Source organism: Chelonoidis abingdonii, chromosome 2, assembly GCF_003597395.2.
Source record: "Chelonoidis abingdonii isolate Lonesome George chromosome 2, CheloAbing_2.0, whole genome shotgun sequence".
NCBI lineage: Eukaryota > Metazoa > Chordata > Testudines > Testudinidae > Chelonoidis > Chelonoidis abingdonii.
The window spans coordinates 232,342,674-232,360,354 of NC_133770.1; the positions used below are offsets into that span (position 1 = coordinate 232,342,674).

Genomic DNA, 17,681 nt, shown 5'->3' on the forward strand with positions numbered 1-17,681 from the left:
GCAATAATTTCTAACAGAGAAACTCATGTTAAGCGATTTATTGCCAGTGGTTTGCTTTTAGTTGCCAGTCGTCTCACCGGAAAGGATTTCTGAAGCCTCTTTCACTGCCACTCTTATTCAGTGCGTCTCTGTATCTCTTGTTTCAAGACAGTGTTAAGAGTTACAATATTTTAGACATAACTTTATATTTTCACTTTTTTATATTTGATAAATGACTCAGTCCTACTAAAAATATGGGCATTTATTTAAAAGTTAACATTCGTAATCAGACAAGCATGTACAATTGTTATCAGCCCATCTCTGGAAGGGATACATCTATAATCATTGGAATCTTTTTCACAGACATTAAGAGTAAATTTGACACCATCAGCTCTGGACTAAACAAAGACTGTGAATGGCTTGCCAATTACAGAACCAGTTTCTCCTCCCTTGGTTTTCACACCTCTACTGCTAGAACAGGGCCTCACCCTCCCTGACTGAACTAACCTCGTTATCTCTAGCTTGCTTGCTAGCATATATATACCTGCCCCTGGATATTTCCACTACCTGCGTCTGACGAAGTGGGTATTCACCCACGAAAGCTCAAGCTCCAAAACCTCTGTTAGTCTATAAGGTGCCACAGGATTCTCTGCTGCTTTCACAGATCCAGACTAACACGGCTACCCCTCTGATACTTAAGAGTAAATTGATTATTATCCTTCAGATGTATTTGATTAGTGAATCAACATCACAGGTGTGGAAAATATTTTCAGTGTCTACAACTGCCATTTTACTTAATTTTATGAATGTGAATTTGAGTGCTCATAAAAGACGCCAAACAGCTCAGGAAATTGAAAGTTAAATACTTCCAATCATCAACTGAACAGTAAAGGCAATGACAAAGATAAGCTTTCTCAGACAGCCCTAACAGCAATATTGTTCTGGAGGCGACTATCTTGAAGGTATGCAAAGCCAATTTAGCTTCCCAACCCATTACACCCTGTTTCTTAACTGAGAATACCCATATAGGTGCCAATTGTGATTAGTTTGTGAAATAGATACCCTACAAAATCACTAAGGATAAGAGACTATGACAGGCATCACATCGAGGATAGCTATTCAGGGAATGAAGGAGACAGAGCTCATGTTGGAAACTGTTGATTAAAATGGTTAATTAACAAAAGTATGAGGCACAGTTATACAGAAGGCAAGTTCTGTGCAGCTGAAACAGCAGGTCATTTTTTAAACTCTAAACTGGTCCATTAATTTGATTAGTGAATCAACATCACAGGTATGGAAAATATTTACTTAATTTTATGAATGTGAATTTTCTGCTAGTATTGGATATTTTCATTCTTTATTTTCAATCCTTCTTCACTCGACCTCTGAAGTGGTCCATGCATTGGAAGGCCCCAACGTAGTCTCCAAGGAGCATTCCCATTTTCACAGGCAAAATACTGAAGGAAAAAACATACCAGAGTATTTACATAGTCTTATAAATCACAGAAGTGATCCATGAGGCTAAGCCCAAGAATACAAAGCATTTCAGATTCTAAAATGAAGTACTAACAGTCTTCAGAATGTATTTATGGGGTAGCAAGTACTCCCAGTGTACAGAGAGAAACTGAGGCAGCGATTTATTTTGAAAGCACTAAGAAAAAGGTCTTCATAGTCTTCTCTAGTGTTTTATCCTAGTTTTTTTTAAAGCAGTGGGATAATATTGTATCAAACCTCCAGTAAAGTTAATAAACTCCAATAGAAATAAGCCACAATAGAGCATGCATTAAATAGGCTATTGGTATGCTCAGCATTCAAAGCAGCACACACTACCTTTGGCCTTCAACATACCCAGGGTGTGCAAGCATGTCAGGGCACAAGCAGCATTTCTGTGCATTTATGCAATGCAGCACTGATCCTCACAGTGGCTTCTAGATGCTAGTATGATAGCTCTATTAATATACAGCAATATACATGCCTATTAAATTGCAGCAAATTATGTTATCTGAAGCAAGGAAGATGATAATATTTCCAGAACCAGTTTGTTTCCGGTACAGTAGTCCCTTTCTTTTCAAAGTCCTTCACAAATCCTTCTGAGATTCAGGTGGCTCCTCCTCACCCACCTGCTATCCCTAATATTAGAAGTTATGTGCTACAGCCCATTTTTGTTGACTGATTCTATTCTCTGTGCTGTTACAAGGGTTATTTTGTGTCCCCATTTGTGCTTGCACTGCTTTAACACATCCACTGTAGCAGTACTTTTGGCTTCCTTTGGCTTAATTAGAGAGATTTAGAATCAAACTATGGGCCAAGATTTAAATAAATAAATAAATAAATGAAAGAAAGAAAGAAAGAAGTCTAAAGATAGGCTCCGAAATCCATATTTGGCCACCTAACTCAGCGACCAGATCTTCAAGAATGTTGAGCATCCAGCAACTCCTACTGACCTGCATAAATGCTCAACACTATTACAGGGGCAGCCCCTCTACATAGCCAAGAAGAAAACTCTCTTGTAGTTTTGCTCAGTCAACACTAACAACAGTTTCCCTTTAGAGATTATTTAAATATGTATAGCAATGGGAAAGTATTCCTTACTGGGACTCTTCAGAGTCTGGTATAAGATATGTAGACATGTAAGTTATCCAAGACCACCACCTGAGGAAGCCTTCCTGTAGCAACAACTTATCTAAAACTTAAAAGCAACTTGAAACCCACAAAGGTAAATATCTAGGTAGGCTTAGACTCAACAGCCCAAGTAATCATTTGATATAGTAGCATGTAGAATCCATAATCCATAATCATGCAACTAAACAAAATGCATTTGAAAGCAGAAAGACACAAGCATGACAAGGAGAATCCCATCCTTACCTTTTCATAACCCATAAAAAGTACATGCTTCGTGGCATCAGCAGAAACACTTGCTCTCGTTGAATAGCACTCACAATCTTCTCAGCTGCATAGTCCATATCTAGAACAGGAAGTAGACGTGGCCAACTGCAAAAAGACAACATATGGCTACTAATATGACATTGTCAAAACTTTCCGCTATACGTTTCATCTGGAAAACTTCAAATTTAGAACAAGACAGCTTCAAATTTAAAGTTTGCTCCTTACAAAAGAAGGATACCACATTTTACAAAGATTTTGCCTCTAACTTAGAAGCAAACATTACAAAAATGAAGTTCTGTTCATGGAATTATATAACACCTGACAAATCAGTTTGAAAGTGGTGAACAACCGCTGTCTTGTTTTCACTTGGGATTGGCGCCTGTGAGCTCAATTCTTGCTATCTTCAAATCAAGCAAAAATTTTATTTAGATAAGCTTATTCTGCTTCTACATTTTCTGTGTTTAACATGCCGTGAAAGGTTGTACTGACGACTAGCTACACTACTGAAGCTGTCATAAGGAAGGTGGAGATTTGGCAGCCAAATAGGAGACAGTTGAGGCTTTTGGCATCTAGGTAGAAGACATGAGATTGTGAGAAAAGAAACACTCAGGGCATGGCTACACTTGCACATGCAGAGTGCTGTGAGTTAAACCCGCCTTCATAGAGCACAGTAGCGAAAGCGCTGCAGTCTGTCCACACTGACAGCTTCAAGCGCACTGGCGTGGCCACATTTGCGGCACTTGCAGTGGCAACGGGAGGGGTGTATTATGGGCAGCTATCCCAGCATGCAAGTGACAGCAACATGCTTTTCAAATGGAGGTGGAGTGGGGTGGAGTGTGACAGGTAGTGTGTTGTGTGTATGTGGGGGGAGAGAGGGGATTTTTGGGGTGCTGAGAGTGTGTCAGCAGGCTGTCTTGTAAGTTCAGACCCCCCTCTCCTCCCGCCTCTCTCTCTCTCTCACTCACTCAAACGGTAAATGTTTGCTTTTTCTCGGTGCTGATAAGAAACCAGCTTCTCTGGAATGGAGCTCTGAAAGGGCATTTCTGCACTCCTGCAGCCGATTTCACGACGACATGAGTGGCCAATTGACTTAAGGGGATTATGGGATGTTTCCGGAGGCTGATCACAGCGCAATAACACAACACCTTGTTCATACTGGCGCTGCGGCACTCCAGTGGGGCACAGCAAACGTTATTCCACTCACCAAGGTGGAGTACCAGCAGCACTGTAGCTGTGGAGTCAGAGCGCTCTACGTGCCTTGCCAGTGTGGACAGGGAGTGAGCTAGGGGCTGCTTTACTGCACTGTAACTCGCAAGTGTAGCCAAGGCCACAGTCTGTGTCCTCTCAAATGAGCAGCGAAGTAGTTAAATGTGTTGACAATTAAAGTAACACCGTCACTAGGTTGTAGAGTTAATAATCTGAGTGGCAGTTTACATTTTTTTCAGAGTTACTGTTTCAGGCTATTTGCAGAAACAGGAAGAGAACTCTTCATTGGATTACACTAGCTTGATATTTGGAAGATTCATATTCATACCATAGGGACTAGAAATGTAATTAAAAAGTCTTAGATTCTGCAGCCTGGCAATCATTGGGCTTTGTCTATGAGCCCTAAAAATGGTACAATGAAGAAAAACCTACCTTATAATAGTTTCAGATTATGTCATTTCTACTGATTACTAATTCCCTTTCATAAATCATATATTTAATCAAACACTTTTGACGTGCCGTATACTAATTACACACAAAACCCCAAAATTCACTCACTTGGTTTTACAACCATCAAACATTCCTGTGTTGATGAAGTAAGGACACACAATAGTGGTTTTAATGCCTGTCTTCCCTAGAGCCAGCATTTCTAAACCAACTGTTTCTGCAAAGCCCACGGCTGCAAATTTACTTGCACAATAATCTGTAGAGTGAAGAAAGATGAAGAGTTATTTATTGCAGCTAATTTTTTCATTAAGAGAAAAATATCTCAACTCTCATAAATAACATAACTACATGGTTTTAGTCCAGTGTCTCGTGCTAAGCAAACCAAGCATAACCTCTTGTCTGAGAAGAAAGTCTGGCAAAATTATGCTCTAACAAGAGGAGTCTGGGTACGGTTAAAATAACTGTGCTTACACATTTATCTTAATTATGAGCTGAACTGCAAAAAGTGAGTGTAAGTTTATGAATTGTCACAATAACCATAACAAATGCTGATGTGAACAGGTATGAAAGGGAGACAGAAAGACTAAGTTTGTTCGTACAAAAAGGCTGAATGATGTAATTCAAGGACAATGTTAAGATTATGCTTGGTCAACAAAAAAAGTCTGGGACCAGAAATTAATGAACCCAAATTGGTGTGCCAAAAATTAGGCCTACTTGGTGAACAAAATAATGAAGGGGATGGGCTACTCTGCCATTGCTCCCTTTTGGGGTCCTTAAAAGAAAAGACTCCCCACCACCAATCAAAAGCTGTCTGAGAGAGGGACAAACTTTACCATCATAGCTGCCACCTCGGCTGTCTCCTAGGACAAAGAATCCCCCGTGACGCCACTGGGCCTTTGTCGTTCTAATCCTGAGACGTGCTGACTAGACTGGGCCAGAGAGAGAGATTCACCTCCACTGGCTCTGGGTAAACCCCAACTATCACCTGGCATGTGAGACTCCTCCCGCTTCCATCATGTGTCTTTTCCCTTCCTCACAATATTTCTTTTCTTTCACCTTCTGTGGCTAAGAGTGGCTAAATCAGCCATGCCTACATGTTTTGCAACATTGCTGTAAGCCTGTTATCAGAAAGGCATCTAAAACCAAATGTCCTAAATGGCCAGATACAAGTTTGCCAGGTCTCAGGGTAGCCATGCCTGTGTTTTTCCAGCAGTAATGCTGTAAGTAAGAGTCAACATCAAAGACACAGAAGCTGCATTTTCTATCTTTGCTGTTCTTTTCTCTCCTATTGTGCGTCCTGCTTCATCTTCCAAACAAGAGGACCAGACTTAGGGCTGGTCTACACTACGGGATAAAGTCGATTTTAGATACGCAATTTCAGCTACGTGAATAACGTAGCTGAAGTCGAATATCTAAAATCGATTTACTCACCCGTCTTCACCGCGCGGGATCGATGTCCGCGGCTCGCCATGTCGATTCCAGAACTCTGTTGGGGTTGGTGGAGTTCCGGAATCGATATAAGCGCACTCAGGGATCGATATATCCCGTCTAGATTAGACGCGATATATCGATCCCAGAGCAATCGATTTTAACGTGCCGATACGGCGCGTAGTCTAGATGTGGCCTTAGTAGCAGCAGCAGCTCCAGACCTAGTCAATTTCGATTACTGTCTCCCTCCCCCTAGAAGGGTGGTAGTTATCATCTTTAATACCATCTAAAATCTCAAATGAGGGCAGAGGAGGAAGGGGTGGATATTCCTTCTACAAACTCTCCAGCAAAAGGGAAAAAGCCACAGGATGTTATAATAAAATCCTTACTTAACACTTTACATTTCAAATGCTTTAACTGTTCTCTTCTTCCCCTCCCCACCCCCGGCCCGGTCCTTTAATAAAAGGTGAAAAGAATTTTTAATGGTGCTGAGAACCTAGGTCCAACTGAGGTAAGTAAGAGCCATTAAGTGTACAAGTGTCAGATGGCTTGGCCTAAGAGCTGTAGTTGAAGAGTATAACCAAGAATGTACCTTTAGATTCCATTTGGAATGATCTCGATACACTAACCTGCTAGCCCATTGACTCCAATCAGTCCTGCTGAGCTTGCAATACTAACCAAGTGTCCATGGTTAGAGGCCATCATGGCTGGAAGGAAGGCTTTATAAGTCTATGAAACACATTGAAACCCACATTTATAGTTAAACATTACTTAAAAGTGATTTAACTGTGCAATTAGAGCATTACTATTGAAAAAGTGCCACCTATTAAGGAGACCTATTACGTCTTAATGCTTCTCCTTCATTCTACTGAGGCTAATAAGATACATATTAGTTAGGACAGGAAGTATTTCCACTTTGTCTACTAACTGAATCCATCAAGGTGGATCTCTAAGGATTCTCCAATATGTGTCCATAGTTTTCTTGATGTTGTAGTCATCCACAAGGGGGAGTCCGAAACTAGATTGCTGTTAGTGAGATTGCAGTCACTGAAGTCCTGGGAAGCTGTAAATTCCCTACACTTAGGAGCTCAGTACTACAGCATTTTCAAAGTAGGCTTCCATCTTAAAAATAGCAGCTGAGAAGGGAAAAGTGAACTCCTAATCTTTCTGCCATCACTTGCTGATTTCAGCTACCCGTAATGAGTCATTTCCACATTTTCCAGCAAACAGAAACAGAGCAGCATATTCTAATTTACCACTCCTTCTTTATTGGATAATAATTTACCTTCAGTTCTTTATTACAATATCAGTTCATCTCCTTCACAGCGAAAAGGAAATCAAATGACTAATTTAAGATAAAAGTATTCAAATCAATCATGCTGGCATATGTCAGTCTGACATTTAAGACACCAAGTAAGAGTGCTTTAGAGGAGCCACTCTAATAGTGCAAGTTCCCAGTGTTAAACAGGTGATAGGATGCAATCAGAATAAGTTCTGACCCAACCCATGATAGCACCTGAACCAGGCTCTTTTCTGCTAATGGTTGATGAAGCAGCCAGTTTATGGCAGCTTTGGCAGCCCTGCTCTGAGTCAGTTCATATCAAGGGCGATAGCACCAGACTGCCCACAATAACAGTACTTTTCAGCTTTACATTTCTCAGAAGTATCTCTTAATATCAGGCAATACTGGTGTGTGTGTGTGTCTCACATTTTATTGCTTCTTTAGGCAGAAGTGACTGCCCACACAAGGGGCTAAACACATCCCTTAACTCTCTCCCACAAGCTTTCTGTGGGCCACCTCTCCATCCCCTCTATTTCTGGAACTCACAAACAAATGTCATCAAGTTGCGTGTAGGGCCTTACAAGAACAACCAGTTAAAGAGAAATTATATAAGAGATTTCCCCCCTCACTTCCAAAACAGACTTAAGTGCCAATATTCTTTCACAGTTCCCTATAAAAAAAGAATATCTGTATATTACCCAGAAGTGTGCCATGGTGTTCACCTCCATGGTTTTCTCTACAAGTGAATCTGGGGAATCAATGAACTTCTTTCCAGTTACAATACCAGCATTGTTGATTAGGATACTAACATCACCAACTTCTTTTTTAACCTAAAGGAAGGCAACCAAATCAAGATGTTATTCCATAGCCAAAACAAAGAAAGTATGCTTAGTTATACGTTTATAGTACAGGAAGTTGCAACATTGCTAATTTTACAAGGCTGGGTAGTAAGACAGCAGTTCATAAGACTGAAGTCTTTTCACTCTGCAACTTTTTCCTTTAGTCAAGTGTTAGAAATCTGCAGACAACAACTTTACAGGTCGGTACTTTAAATGTAACCTGCTAAGGGGAAATATTGGGCTTTATTTAATAAAAAGCCACCCACACTTTGTATACCATAAAGATGGCAGGAAAAACAGGATGCCATGAGTGCTAGTGTGAATGGTCATCACAAAAAGCCAATGAGTTTGGAAGAGGGGAAGCTTTTAGTCAGACTTCACAGAAGCTAAACAAAATTTGAATATTTTGAATAAAGGAAACCTTTGTCATATTTTTAATACCTTCAATTAAGGTGTTATGAGCTCACAAACAGATATATTCAACCTCCCGAGAGACAGTGAGGCCCTGATAAGCCTCTTAGGATATTTCGACACAACAAAGAAAAACCTGTAGCTGACCCGAGACAACAGATTTGGGCTGCCCATGTCTGGAACTTCCGAAAGTCCATACAGCAATGAAACAGCCTGCAGCCCAAGTCTAAGGCCTTGGCTACACTTGAGAGTTACAGCACTGGTAGTGGCTTTATAGCACTGTAACTCACTCCCGGTCCACACTGGCAAGGCACATACAGTGCTGTATCTCCGCAGTTACAGCACTGCTTGTACTCCACCTCCACTAGAGGAATAAAGAGTATAGTGCTGCTGCTGCAGCGCTGCGCTGCCAGTGTGGCCACCCAAAGCCCTCTGACTGGCCTCCAGAAGTATTCGGCAGTATCCCAGAATGCCTGTTCTAGCCACTCTGCTCATCAGTTCGAACTATACTGCCCTGGCCTCAGGTGACCAACCGTCAGACCCGCCCTTTAAATTCCTTGGGAATTTTAAAAATCCCCTTCCTGTTTGCTCAGCCAGGTGTGGAGTGCAATCAGTGAATCTTTCCAGGTGACCATGCGCCAAACAAGCCCCAGCATGGAGCAATGGCGAGTTGCTGGACATCATCAGTGTTTGGGGGGAGGAAGCTGTCCAGTCCCAGCTGCGCTCCAGCCGTAGGAATTACGATACCTTTGGGCAGATATCAAGGGCCATGATGGAAAGAGGCCATGACTGGGACACACTGCAGTGCAGGATTAAAGTGAAGGAGCTGCGGAGTGCCTACTGCAAAGCCTCCGAGGGAAACTGCCGCTTTGGTGCTGCCCCCATGACCTGCTGTTTCTACAAAGAGCTGGATGCGATACTTGGGGGTGACCCCACCTCCACTCTGAGCACCACTGTGGACACTTCAGAGTGGGAGGAGGAGGCGGAGGAGAAGGAAAGCGAAAGTGAGGGTGCTGGGGTGGGGGGAGACACCTCGGAGTCTCTGGATGCATGCAGCCAGGAGCTCTTCTCAAGCCAGGAGGAAGGTAGCCAGTCGCAGCAGCCGGTACTTGGTGGACGACAAACAGAGGAGCAGGTTCCCAGTTTATTTTCAGGAAGGAAAGTTTTTGGGAGAGGAGGGTTAGGGCTGCATGCATGCATGCCTAGATGCGGAATAGCGCATTGATGTGGTCTATCACGTTGCAGTAATCGGCCTCGGTAATCTCTTCGAAAGTCTCATCCAGAACGTGGGCAATGAGCTTGCGCAGGTTTATTGGGAGAGCTGCTGTGATCCTTGTCCCAGTCAGGCTAACATGTCCGCGCCACTGTGCCGCAAGGGGTAGGGGGACCATTGCTGCACACAGGCAAGCTGCATAGGGGCCAGGGCGGAAGCCGCATTGCAGTAGAAGACCCTCCCTTGCTTCCCAGGTCACCCTCAGCAGCGAGATATCTTACAGGATAAACTCCTGTGGAAAATGTTGGGACAGTGTTCAGTGTAGGTACCCCCTGCAGCTGTTGGCTCTCCCCAAGGCACAGAAACCCAGAGGCCAGTACAGCCCTGAAACAATCAGTCCCCCTTACTCACCATTTCGGGGCTCCCGTGGGTTATGTGCGCTCTCTTTGGGATGGGAAAATAATGCTATTGTGTAGACTATGTGTGCCCTCCTTAAGTGTGGGGGAATCATTACTCTGTCTGGTATAAACAACGCTGCCTCTGTTAAGTGTTGCATTTTGCCTTTACAGATGCAGCCTTGAGATCTCAGCTGTCCATGTGATCACTGGCTGAGAGACTGCAAAAACTCAGAAGAGACACGAAAAAGCAAAGACGACTTGCTGCACAAAGTGATGAATCAATCTCTCACAGAGAATCAAAAAGTGCAGGAGTGGAAGGAGAGGAAAAGTGGGATCTGCAAGGAAAACGTAGCGCACGGGGAGCAAAGCACAGACCGGCTGATAAGCATCCTGGAGCACCAAGTGGACTCTATCCAGGTGCTTGTAGCCATGCAGGTAGAGCACTACCGTCCCCGCCCCTCCCTGAAGCCCTTTTCCCAAAGCTCTTTCCCTTGTGCCCCCATGTCAGCTCCAACCCCTCTTCCACAACATCCATGAACCTCGGAGGTCCATGCCTGACTGAATCTTTCACCCTTCCCTTCACAAATATTATGGAGGGTACAGCACACGGATATAACCCTGGGGATGCTGTTTTTGCCCAAGTCCAGCTTCCCACACAGAGATCACCAGCAGCCCTTTAAATGGCCAAAAGCACACTCCACAGTCATTCAGCACCGGCTCAGCCTGTAGTTGAACCGTTCCTTGCTGCTGTCAAGGCTCCCTGTGTACGGTTTCATGAGCCACGGCATTAACGGCTAAGCGGGGTCTCCAAGGATCACAATGGGCATTTCGACGTCCCCTACTGGGATCTTCCGGTCTGGGAAAAAAGTCCCGGCCTGCAGCTTCCTGAACAGGCTAGTGTTCCGAAAGATGCGTGCATCATGCACCTTTCCGGGCCAGCCTGCATTAATGTCAATGAAACGCCCACGGTGATCCACAAACACCTGCAGAATCATAGAAAAATACCCCTTCCAATTAACGTACTCAGATGCTAGGTGGGGTGGTGCCAGAATAGGAATATCAATCCCATCTATCGCCCCTTCACAGTTAGGGAAACCCATTTGTGCAAAGTCATCCACAATGTCCTGCACATTCCCCACAGTCATGGTTCTTATCAGGATGCAATTAATGGCCCTGCAAACTTGCATCAACAAGATTCCAAAGGTCGACTTTCCCACTCCAAACTGCTTCGCGACTGATCGGTAGCTGTCTGGAGTTGCCAGCTTCCAGATTGCAATAGCCACCCGCTTCTCCACCGGCAGGGCAGCTCTCAATCTTGTGTCCTTGCACCGTAGGGTGGGGGTGAGCTCTTCACACAGTCCCATAAAAGTGGCTTTTCTCATCTGAAAGTTTTGCAGCCACTGCTTGTCATCCCAGACTTGCATGACCATGTGATTCCACCACTCAGTGCTTGTTTCCCGAGCCCAAAAGCGGCGTTCCACGGTGCTGAGCATGTTCATGAATGCCACAAGGAATTTTGTGTCATACGCATTACGCAACTTGCTATCATCGTTGGACTCCTCACTGTCACTTTGGATCTTAAGGAAAAGCTTAACTGCCAAACATGATGTGCTGGCAAGACTCGTCAGCATACTCCTCAGCAGTTCGGGCTCCATTTCCCGCAGACCAAAACAGAACTCAGATCGCGTTGCAGAGAAATCGTTGAAAGATGGCGCCAAATGTGGATGGAAACACAGAGATTGCTGGGATGTGAAGCGATGCATCACTAGGTGTTGGGACAGGAACCAGAATGCCCCACACCCTCCATCCCCTTCCCACAACACATGGCGCCAGAATGGGAAGAGGTGCTCTGTGGGATAGCTGCCCATAACGCACCACTCACAACACCACTGCAAATGTGGCCATGACAGTGCGCTGGCAGCTGTCAGTGTGGACAGACTGCAGCGCTTTCCCTACTCAGCTGTACGAAGACAGGTTCAACTCCCAGCGCTGTACAGCTGCAAGTGTAGCCATACCCTGAGTTGGCTGGCACAGGTCAGCTATGAGTTTATTTTTGTTGTGTAGACATATCTTTATGGCTTGCAGATGATGGGACATAAGGATTCCCCAAAAAACTTTTTAAAGATTGTGTAGGAGGAGCTAGGAGAACCCTTTGTGTCCTTGCCAAAGATCGCATGATTTTCTTGGTCTTCTAAAGATTTTTGTGTAACTAACATTCTTGAAAAGTAATGTGATAGTTATGGCAGTTTCTTGCAATATCCTGGTCAAATCCTTACTGCCTTAAGGCCTTATCTACACTACAAAGTTTTGTCGGCAAAAGCTGCCTTTTGCCAACAAAACAGGGAAGACGTATGCACTACAAAGCTACTTCTTGGGGCAAAACTCTGATATTTTGCCAACAAAATAAAATCACCTCAACGAGAGGCATAGAGTTTTTTGTGGCAAAATTAAAGCGACAAAGCGTCAGTGTAGACACTGCTGTACATTAGGTCGACATAACTGGCTTCCCCCAGTATCCCACAATGCCTGCCGTGACCGCTCTCCTCACTGTTCTGATTTCTGCTGCTCAGAGCCGCTAAGAGGATTCAGGGGGCCTGGGGCAAAGCAATTTCAGGGGTCTTTTTTAAAAAAAAAGTTGCAATATTATAGAATACTATATGCACAGGGGGGCCCCTGTGGGGCCCAGGGCAAATTGCCCCACTTGCCCCACCCCCGCAGCCCAGCTGGTGCTCTGCAGGCATGCGCCCCTCCCCTTTCAAAGCTCCAGGAAGTATCTGACAGCTGAGGGCTTGGCTACATTGGCACTTTACAGCGCTGCAACTTTCGCGCTCAGGGGTGTGAAAAAACACCCCCCTGCGCACTGCAAGGTGCAGCGCTGTAAAGTGTCAGTGTAATCAGGGCAGCAGCGCTGGGAGCGCGGCTCCCAGCGCTGCACGCTACACCCATAAGGGATGTGGTTTACAAGCAGCGCTGGGAGAGCTCTCTCCCAGCGCTGCGGCTCTGACTACACTCACACTTCAAAGTGCTGCTGCGGCAGCGCTTTGAAATTTCTAATGTAGCCATACCCTAAGTGTGTTGCTCCATTCTGGGAATAAAGAAGAAATCGTTAAGGTGGAATGCTCCTGTTGTGCCCGGCACTAGGAACACAGCCGCAGGCAGACTGCTGCTGCAGGGGATGACTGCTGTGCTGCTTTGACATTCCTCAGCATGGAGAGCTCACAGAGCTGCTCAGGATGCTTCTCTCAGCAGCTGAAGAGGAGAACTGGGAGGGAATCACAGAACTATAGGCAGGCAGACAGAGAGGGCTGCTTCTGTGGGGGCAGAGGGGGAAGAGAAACTGCTGTGCCATGCAGAGCTGGGGGCTGATGTCTGTGGGAGTGTCCTCCACCTCCTACCGCAGGGTGGGTTGGTCATCCTGCTGTCTGAACTTAAAGAAACAGCATGCCGACACACTCACTCTCCCCCAACATACAGTTTCCATCCCCCCCACTCACACACCACTCTCTTCTCCCTTCCCCTGCCCCCACACTTCATTTGAAAACCAGCTGACAGTCTACTAGGACGCCCATGGAACCATGGGATTGAGAAACCTGCATCATGTGATGCTGTACCTGCCCCATGAGGCATTGTAAACCCTTCCCAAAGCACCCCAGTTGCACACTGGGATAGCTACTCACAGTGAAGTGCTCTCTCTGTCAATGCAAGAGCTGCTAGTGTGGATGCACTCAGCTGACACAAGGAGCATAGTGTGGACATGCAACAGCAGTTTAATTAAAGCAGCATAACTTTTGCTGACAAAACTTTGTACTGTAGACAAGGCCTAAGTTTAAGTATTTTAGGAGTTCACTGTACTAAAAAATGCAAATGTTTATGTATTATTGTGGGATTGTATAGAACTTCTTTAGGAAGAAGACAGGATTAATGCAATCTTTGGGAAGTACTGTGAGTTTCAAAAGACTACCTTAAAATATATGGAGATATACCTATCTCATAGAACTGTAAGGGACCCTGAAAGGTTATTGAGTCAAGCCCTTTACCTTCACTAGCAGGACCAAATACTCATTTTTACCCCAGATCCCGTACTGGCCCCCACAAGGATTGAACATGCAACCCTGGGTTTAGCAGGCCAATGCTCAAACTACTGAGCTCTCCTGCCCCCCTTGAACCATGTAGGGGACAAATGATCTTTTGTGACAATATGTGTAAAGCGCCATTCTTAAGCAGTACTTAAGAAGGTTGCAAATTCCCACCTCTGTACTCAGCCTTTGAAGTTTCTTCCTGAGGGCCCTGATCACCTGTTACATGAAGACAGTTTAACAAAACAAAACAAAACAAAACAAAATCCACTAACAAAAAGGAGTAAATGACACTCTTGGGTGGGGTTTGAAGGACTGGTCACCAGCCAGAGCCCTTGTTGGAGTCAGGAGTGATTTCTGGGTAAATTTACTGGCATGCACCTATTTTCTTTTATTGTTTTGAATATGTTTTCTCTGAAATGCTTAAGAATAAATATGCTTGCTGAGAAAGAGCTGTGTAGTAGCCTAACTGTGGCAGTTACTTTGTTTACCATCTCAGAGGAGAAAAGTAAAGTATGAGGCAATCTGGCTTTATTGGAGATGGGACAAAGCACCCCATAATGCTTTCTAGAAATATGCTTATGAGTGTAAATATGACATAACTGGAATATTTTTATGCTATATATGCCATGTAACACATCTCTGCAAAGGTTAATCTCCACTGAATGTATTCATCTATTCATATGAATGTAACATTTTTATATCTGAAGTTTTTGCTCTATGCTTGTATTTAGAGCGTTTACTGTAGAGAGCACCTAAGGCAGATTTAGTCAACATAGCGTGAGGGGGTTATTCAGGTAATTGGCTAACAATGGGCCTTCACAGACACCAATCCACATCTGAACTTTCCTGGGAACGTTCGGGTTAATGTGCGCAATGGCGTGGGGCTGTAGAGAACCGAGACATGCATGGACATGTGACTTGCCCATGTGACTCCAAAACTCCACCTTGTAGCTGTGATTTTACACAAGGGGAGAGAGGGGCTTCCACCCACAAGAGAGAGACTATATAAGCTCCTGGAAACCCCTCCATTTTGTCTTCAGCTGGCTCAAGAGATGGCCTCTCCACCCCAAAGAGATGCGTGAAACAAATTGGAACAAAGGACAGTAACTATAGGGGTATGAGTGATTGCTGGACCCAGATTAGGAGGAAGTCTAGTCTGTAAAAGAAGCTTATTGGAACATCTCTGAGGTTGAGAATTACCTGCATTTAGTTTCTTACTGTATTAGGTTTAGACTTGCATGTTTTTGTTTTATTTTGCTTGGTAATTTACTTTGTTCTGTTCATTACTTGGAACCACTTAAATCCTACTTTTTATATTTAATAAAATCACTTTTTACTTATTAACTCAGAGCAGGTATTCATTCCTGGGGGAGCAAACAGCTGTGCATATCTCTCTCTCAGTGTTACAGAGGGCAAACAATTTATGAGTTTACCCTCTATAAGCTTTAAAACTGATTTAGTGTTTGGATCCCACTGGGAACTGGGTATCTGGGTTTTGGAGACAGGAGCACTTCTTAAGCTGTTTTCAGGTAAGCCTGCAGCTTTTGCGGGACGTGGTTCAGACCTGGGTATGTGTTTGTAGCAGGCTAGTGTGTCTGGCACACCAGGCAAGGTATTGAAGTCCCAAGCTGGCAGGGAAAACGGGCTCAGAGGTAGTCCCAGCACATCAGGTGGCAGTCCCAAGGGGATTTCTGTGACCCAACCCATCAGAGGGGCAGTGAGGAAGTAAGGAATCACAGTAGAGGCAGGGAGCTATGTAATCTGGAAATACCTTGGTCAGGAAGGAGAGAGAGATGGGTAACTGCCCAAGAGAAGTGATGACTGAAGAGCCAGGAACCTATTATGGTGCTCTTGCTGGACCATGAGGGGGAATATAGGTGTCACTGCCCTGAACTGTGACAGGTAATACACAGTCAAATTACTGATGTGGCTGCAGCTGTAACTTCATTGTGACTGCAAGTTAAAGAGACTCATTCTGTGTTGGGCACTTTCTATTATCCTTATACACACACTTGATAAAACTGTCAACAGTCATGTGTCTTAATTATTTTAAGTGCTAAGGTACAAGCTTTAATTCACACAAGTTGTGCATGCTCAGTTTAGACAGCTTATTTGTATGTTAGCAATCTCATGTAATTTTTATGGATCCCTTATAAGTAAGTTTAGTGTATTTGCTTTGTAATTTTTTTCTAGAATCCTTTCGTGTGCTAGAAGTTGCTGCAGGATAATCTGTGTATCTTCAGTACAGTATATGAAAGGAGATAAGCATTCTAGATATAAAATAGAATTTAACTTAATTTTTGTGCAGAGAATCAACTAAGAAATCATTTTAATTTTAGCAAGTCCAATGCTTGATAACTACCATTATAATGCTAGCTTATGACAAACTGACATAATATTTGCCAGGGAGTATGAAGGAGAAGGTAACTGATTTTTTTTTTGCATAAAAGAAATCTTCAGAGTATAGTTCTCTATTTATTCGTCACTTCCAGATTGAGTGTGCTCATCTTACAAGTGGAATTATTTTCTTTTCTTAATGCTAGGCCTGTAAATGGAATCTGGCAACTAAAAATACAAACATGAATGTTTCCCACAAAGGGAAAGGATAAAGAAAGTTGAATAAAAGGTCTTAGAACAGTTCTTAAAATAAGTAATACATAGTTCACATGAGTGCTCAGATAATGTAACCTTGAAGTTAAGGCTTGTGTTACTAGACATAGTCAAAAGAAATAATCTATGGTGCAGAGTACAATGTATGTTATAGACAGACATGGGATTACATCCATACATGTACACAGAGTTCTTTTCAGGCAGCACTCCTCCCAAACTGCTTCCTTGAGAAGAAATTTGCCAAATTTGGCGGTCTCCCTGAATCCATGGGAGAACATGGGTATCCATGTGGAGATCTTGTATCCCTGTAATAAATCACTGAAATCACTGCAATTGGCTCTATAAAATTGTGTTAATCAACTCCTCTATAGCACCACTATTTGGCCCAGAATCCTCTCTCCAGCAATGGGCAGAAGTCAACACACTTCAGTCCCTCTGGCTCCATTCCATCTGAGCACCATCCAACATATTGGCTTTTACATGCTTAGTCATTATTTATAGAGCAGCACAGATATGCATGATGCTTTACAAAGCCAAGTGAGAAAAGTCAGTGACAAGATTTTAAGATTCTGCTGAGATTTAATAGCCTGACCGTTGGCAGACACTTCAGACAGGCTGCATTTAAAACAAGCTATCTTGAACTTATTCTCCCACCTATGGCAAGCTAGTTTGGATTGCTCATGTACAATTCTGATCATGAAATGCCATGTGTAATAAACCCCAGATATGCAAAGTTGCTTTTTTACAATGGCAGAATCAAGATATCTGGGTTCTAGTTCTGTGTCTGACACTTGTTATGTATAATCCTTAGTAGCCAGGGCCGGCTTTAGGCCGATTCGGCCGATTCCGGGGAATCGGGCTCCACGCCTTAGGCACCTTTTTAATTTTTTTTTTTTTTTTTTA

At 43.7% G+C, this 17,681-nt stretch overlaps 1 protein-coding gene across 3 annotated transcripts in view; it reads right to left on the bottom strand.

The window, feature by feature from the left end:
* Positions 1 to 226: 226 nt before the first annotated feature.
* The window catches only part of LOC116834650 (epidermal retinol dehydrogenase 2-like), a 31,014-nt gene continuing 13,559 nt past the window's right edge, over positions 227 to 17,681 (bottom strand). For all 3 annotated transcript variants that reach the window (XM_075063034.1, XM_075063033.1, XM_032796899.2), the window contains exons 3-7: positions 7,927 to 8,058; positions 6,576 to 6,675; positions 4,630 to 4,774; positions 2,845 to 2,970; positions 227 to 1,436 (exon numbers count right to left, since the gene is read on the bottom strand). In XM_075063034.1, the coding sequence (XP_074919135.1) occupies positions 1,343 to 1,436; positions 2,845 to 2,970; positions 4,630 to 4,774; positions 6,576 to 6,675; positions 7,927 to 8,058 (597 nt within the window). In that variant the 3' untranslated portion in view covers positions 227 to 1,342. The remainder of the gene's footprint in view (positions 1,437 to 2,844; positions 2,971 to 4,629; positions 4,775 to 6,575; positions 6,676 to 7,926; positions 8,059 to 17,681) is intronic.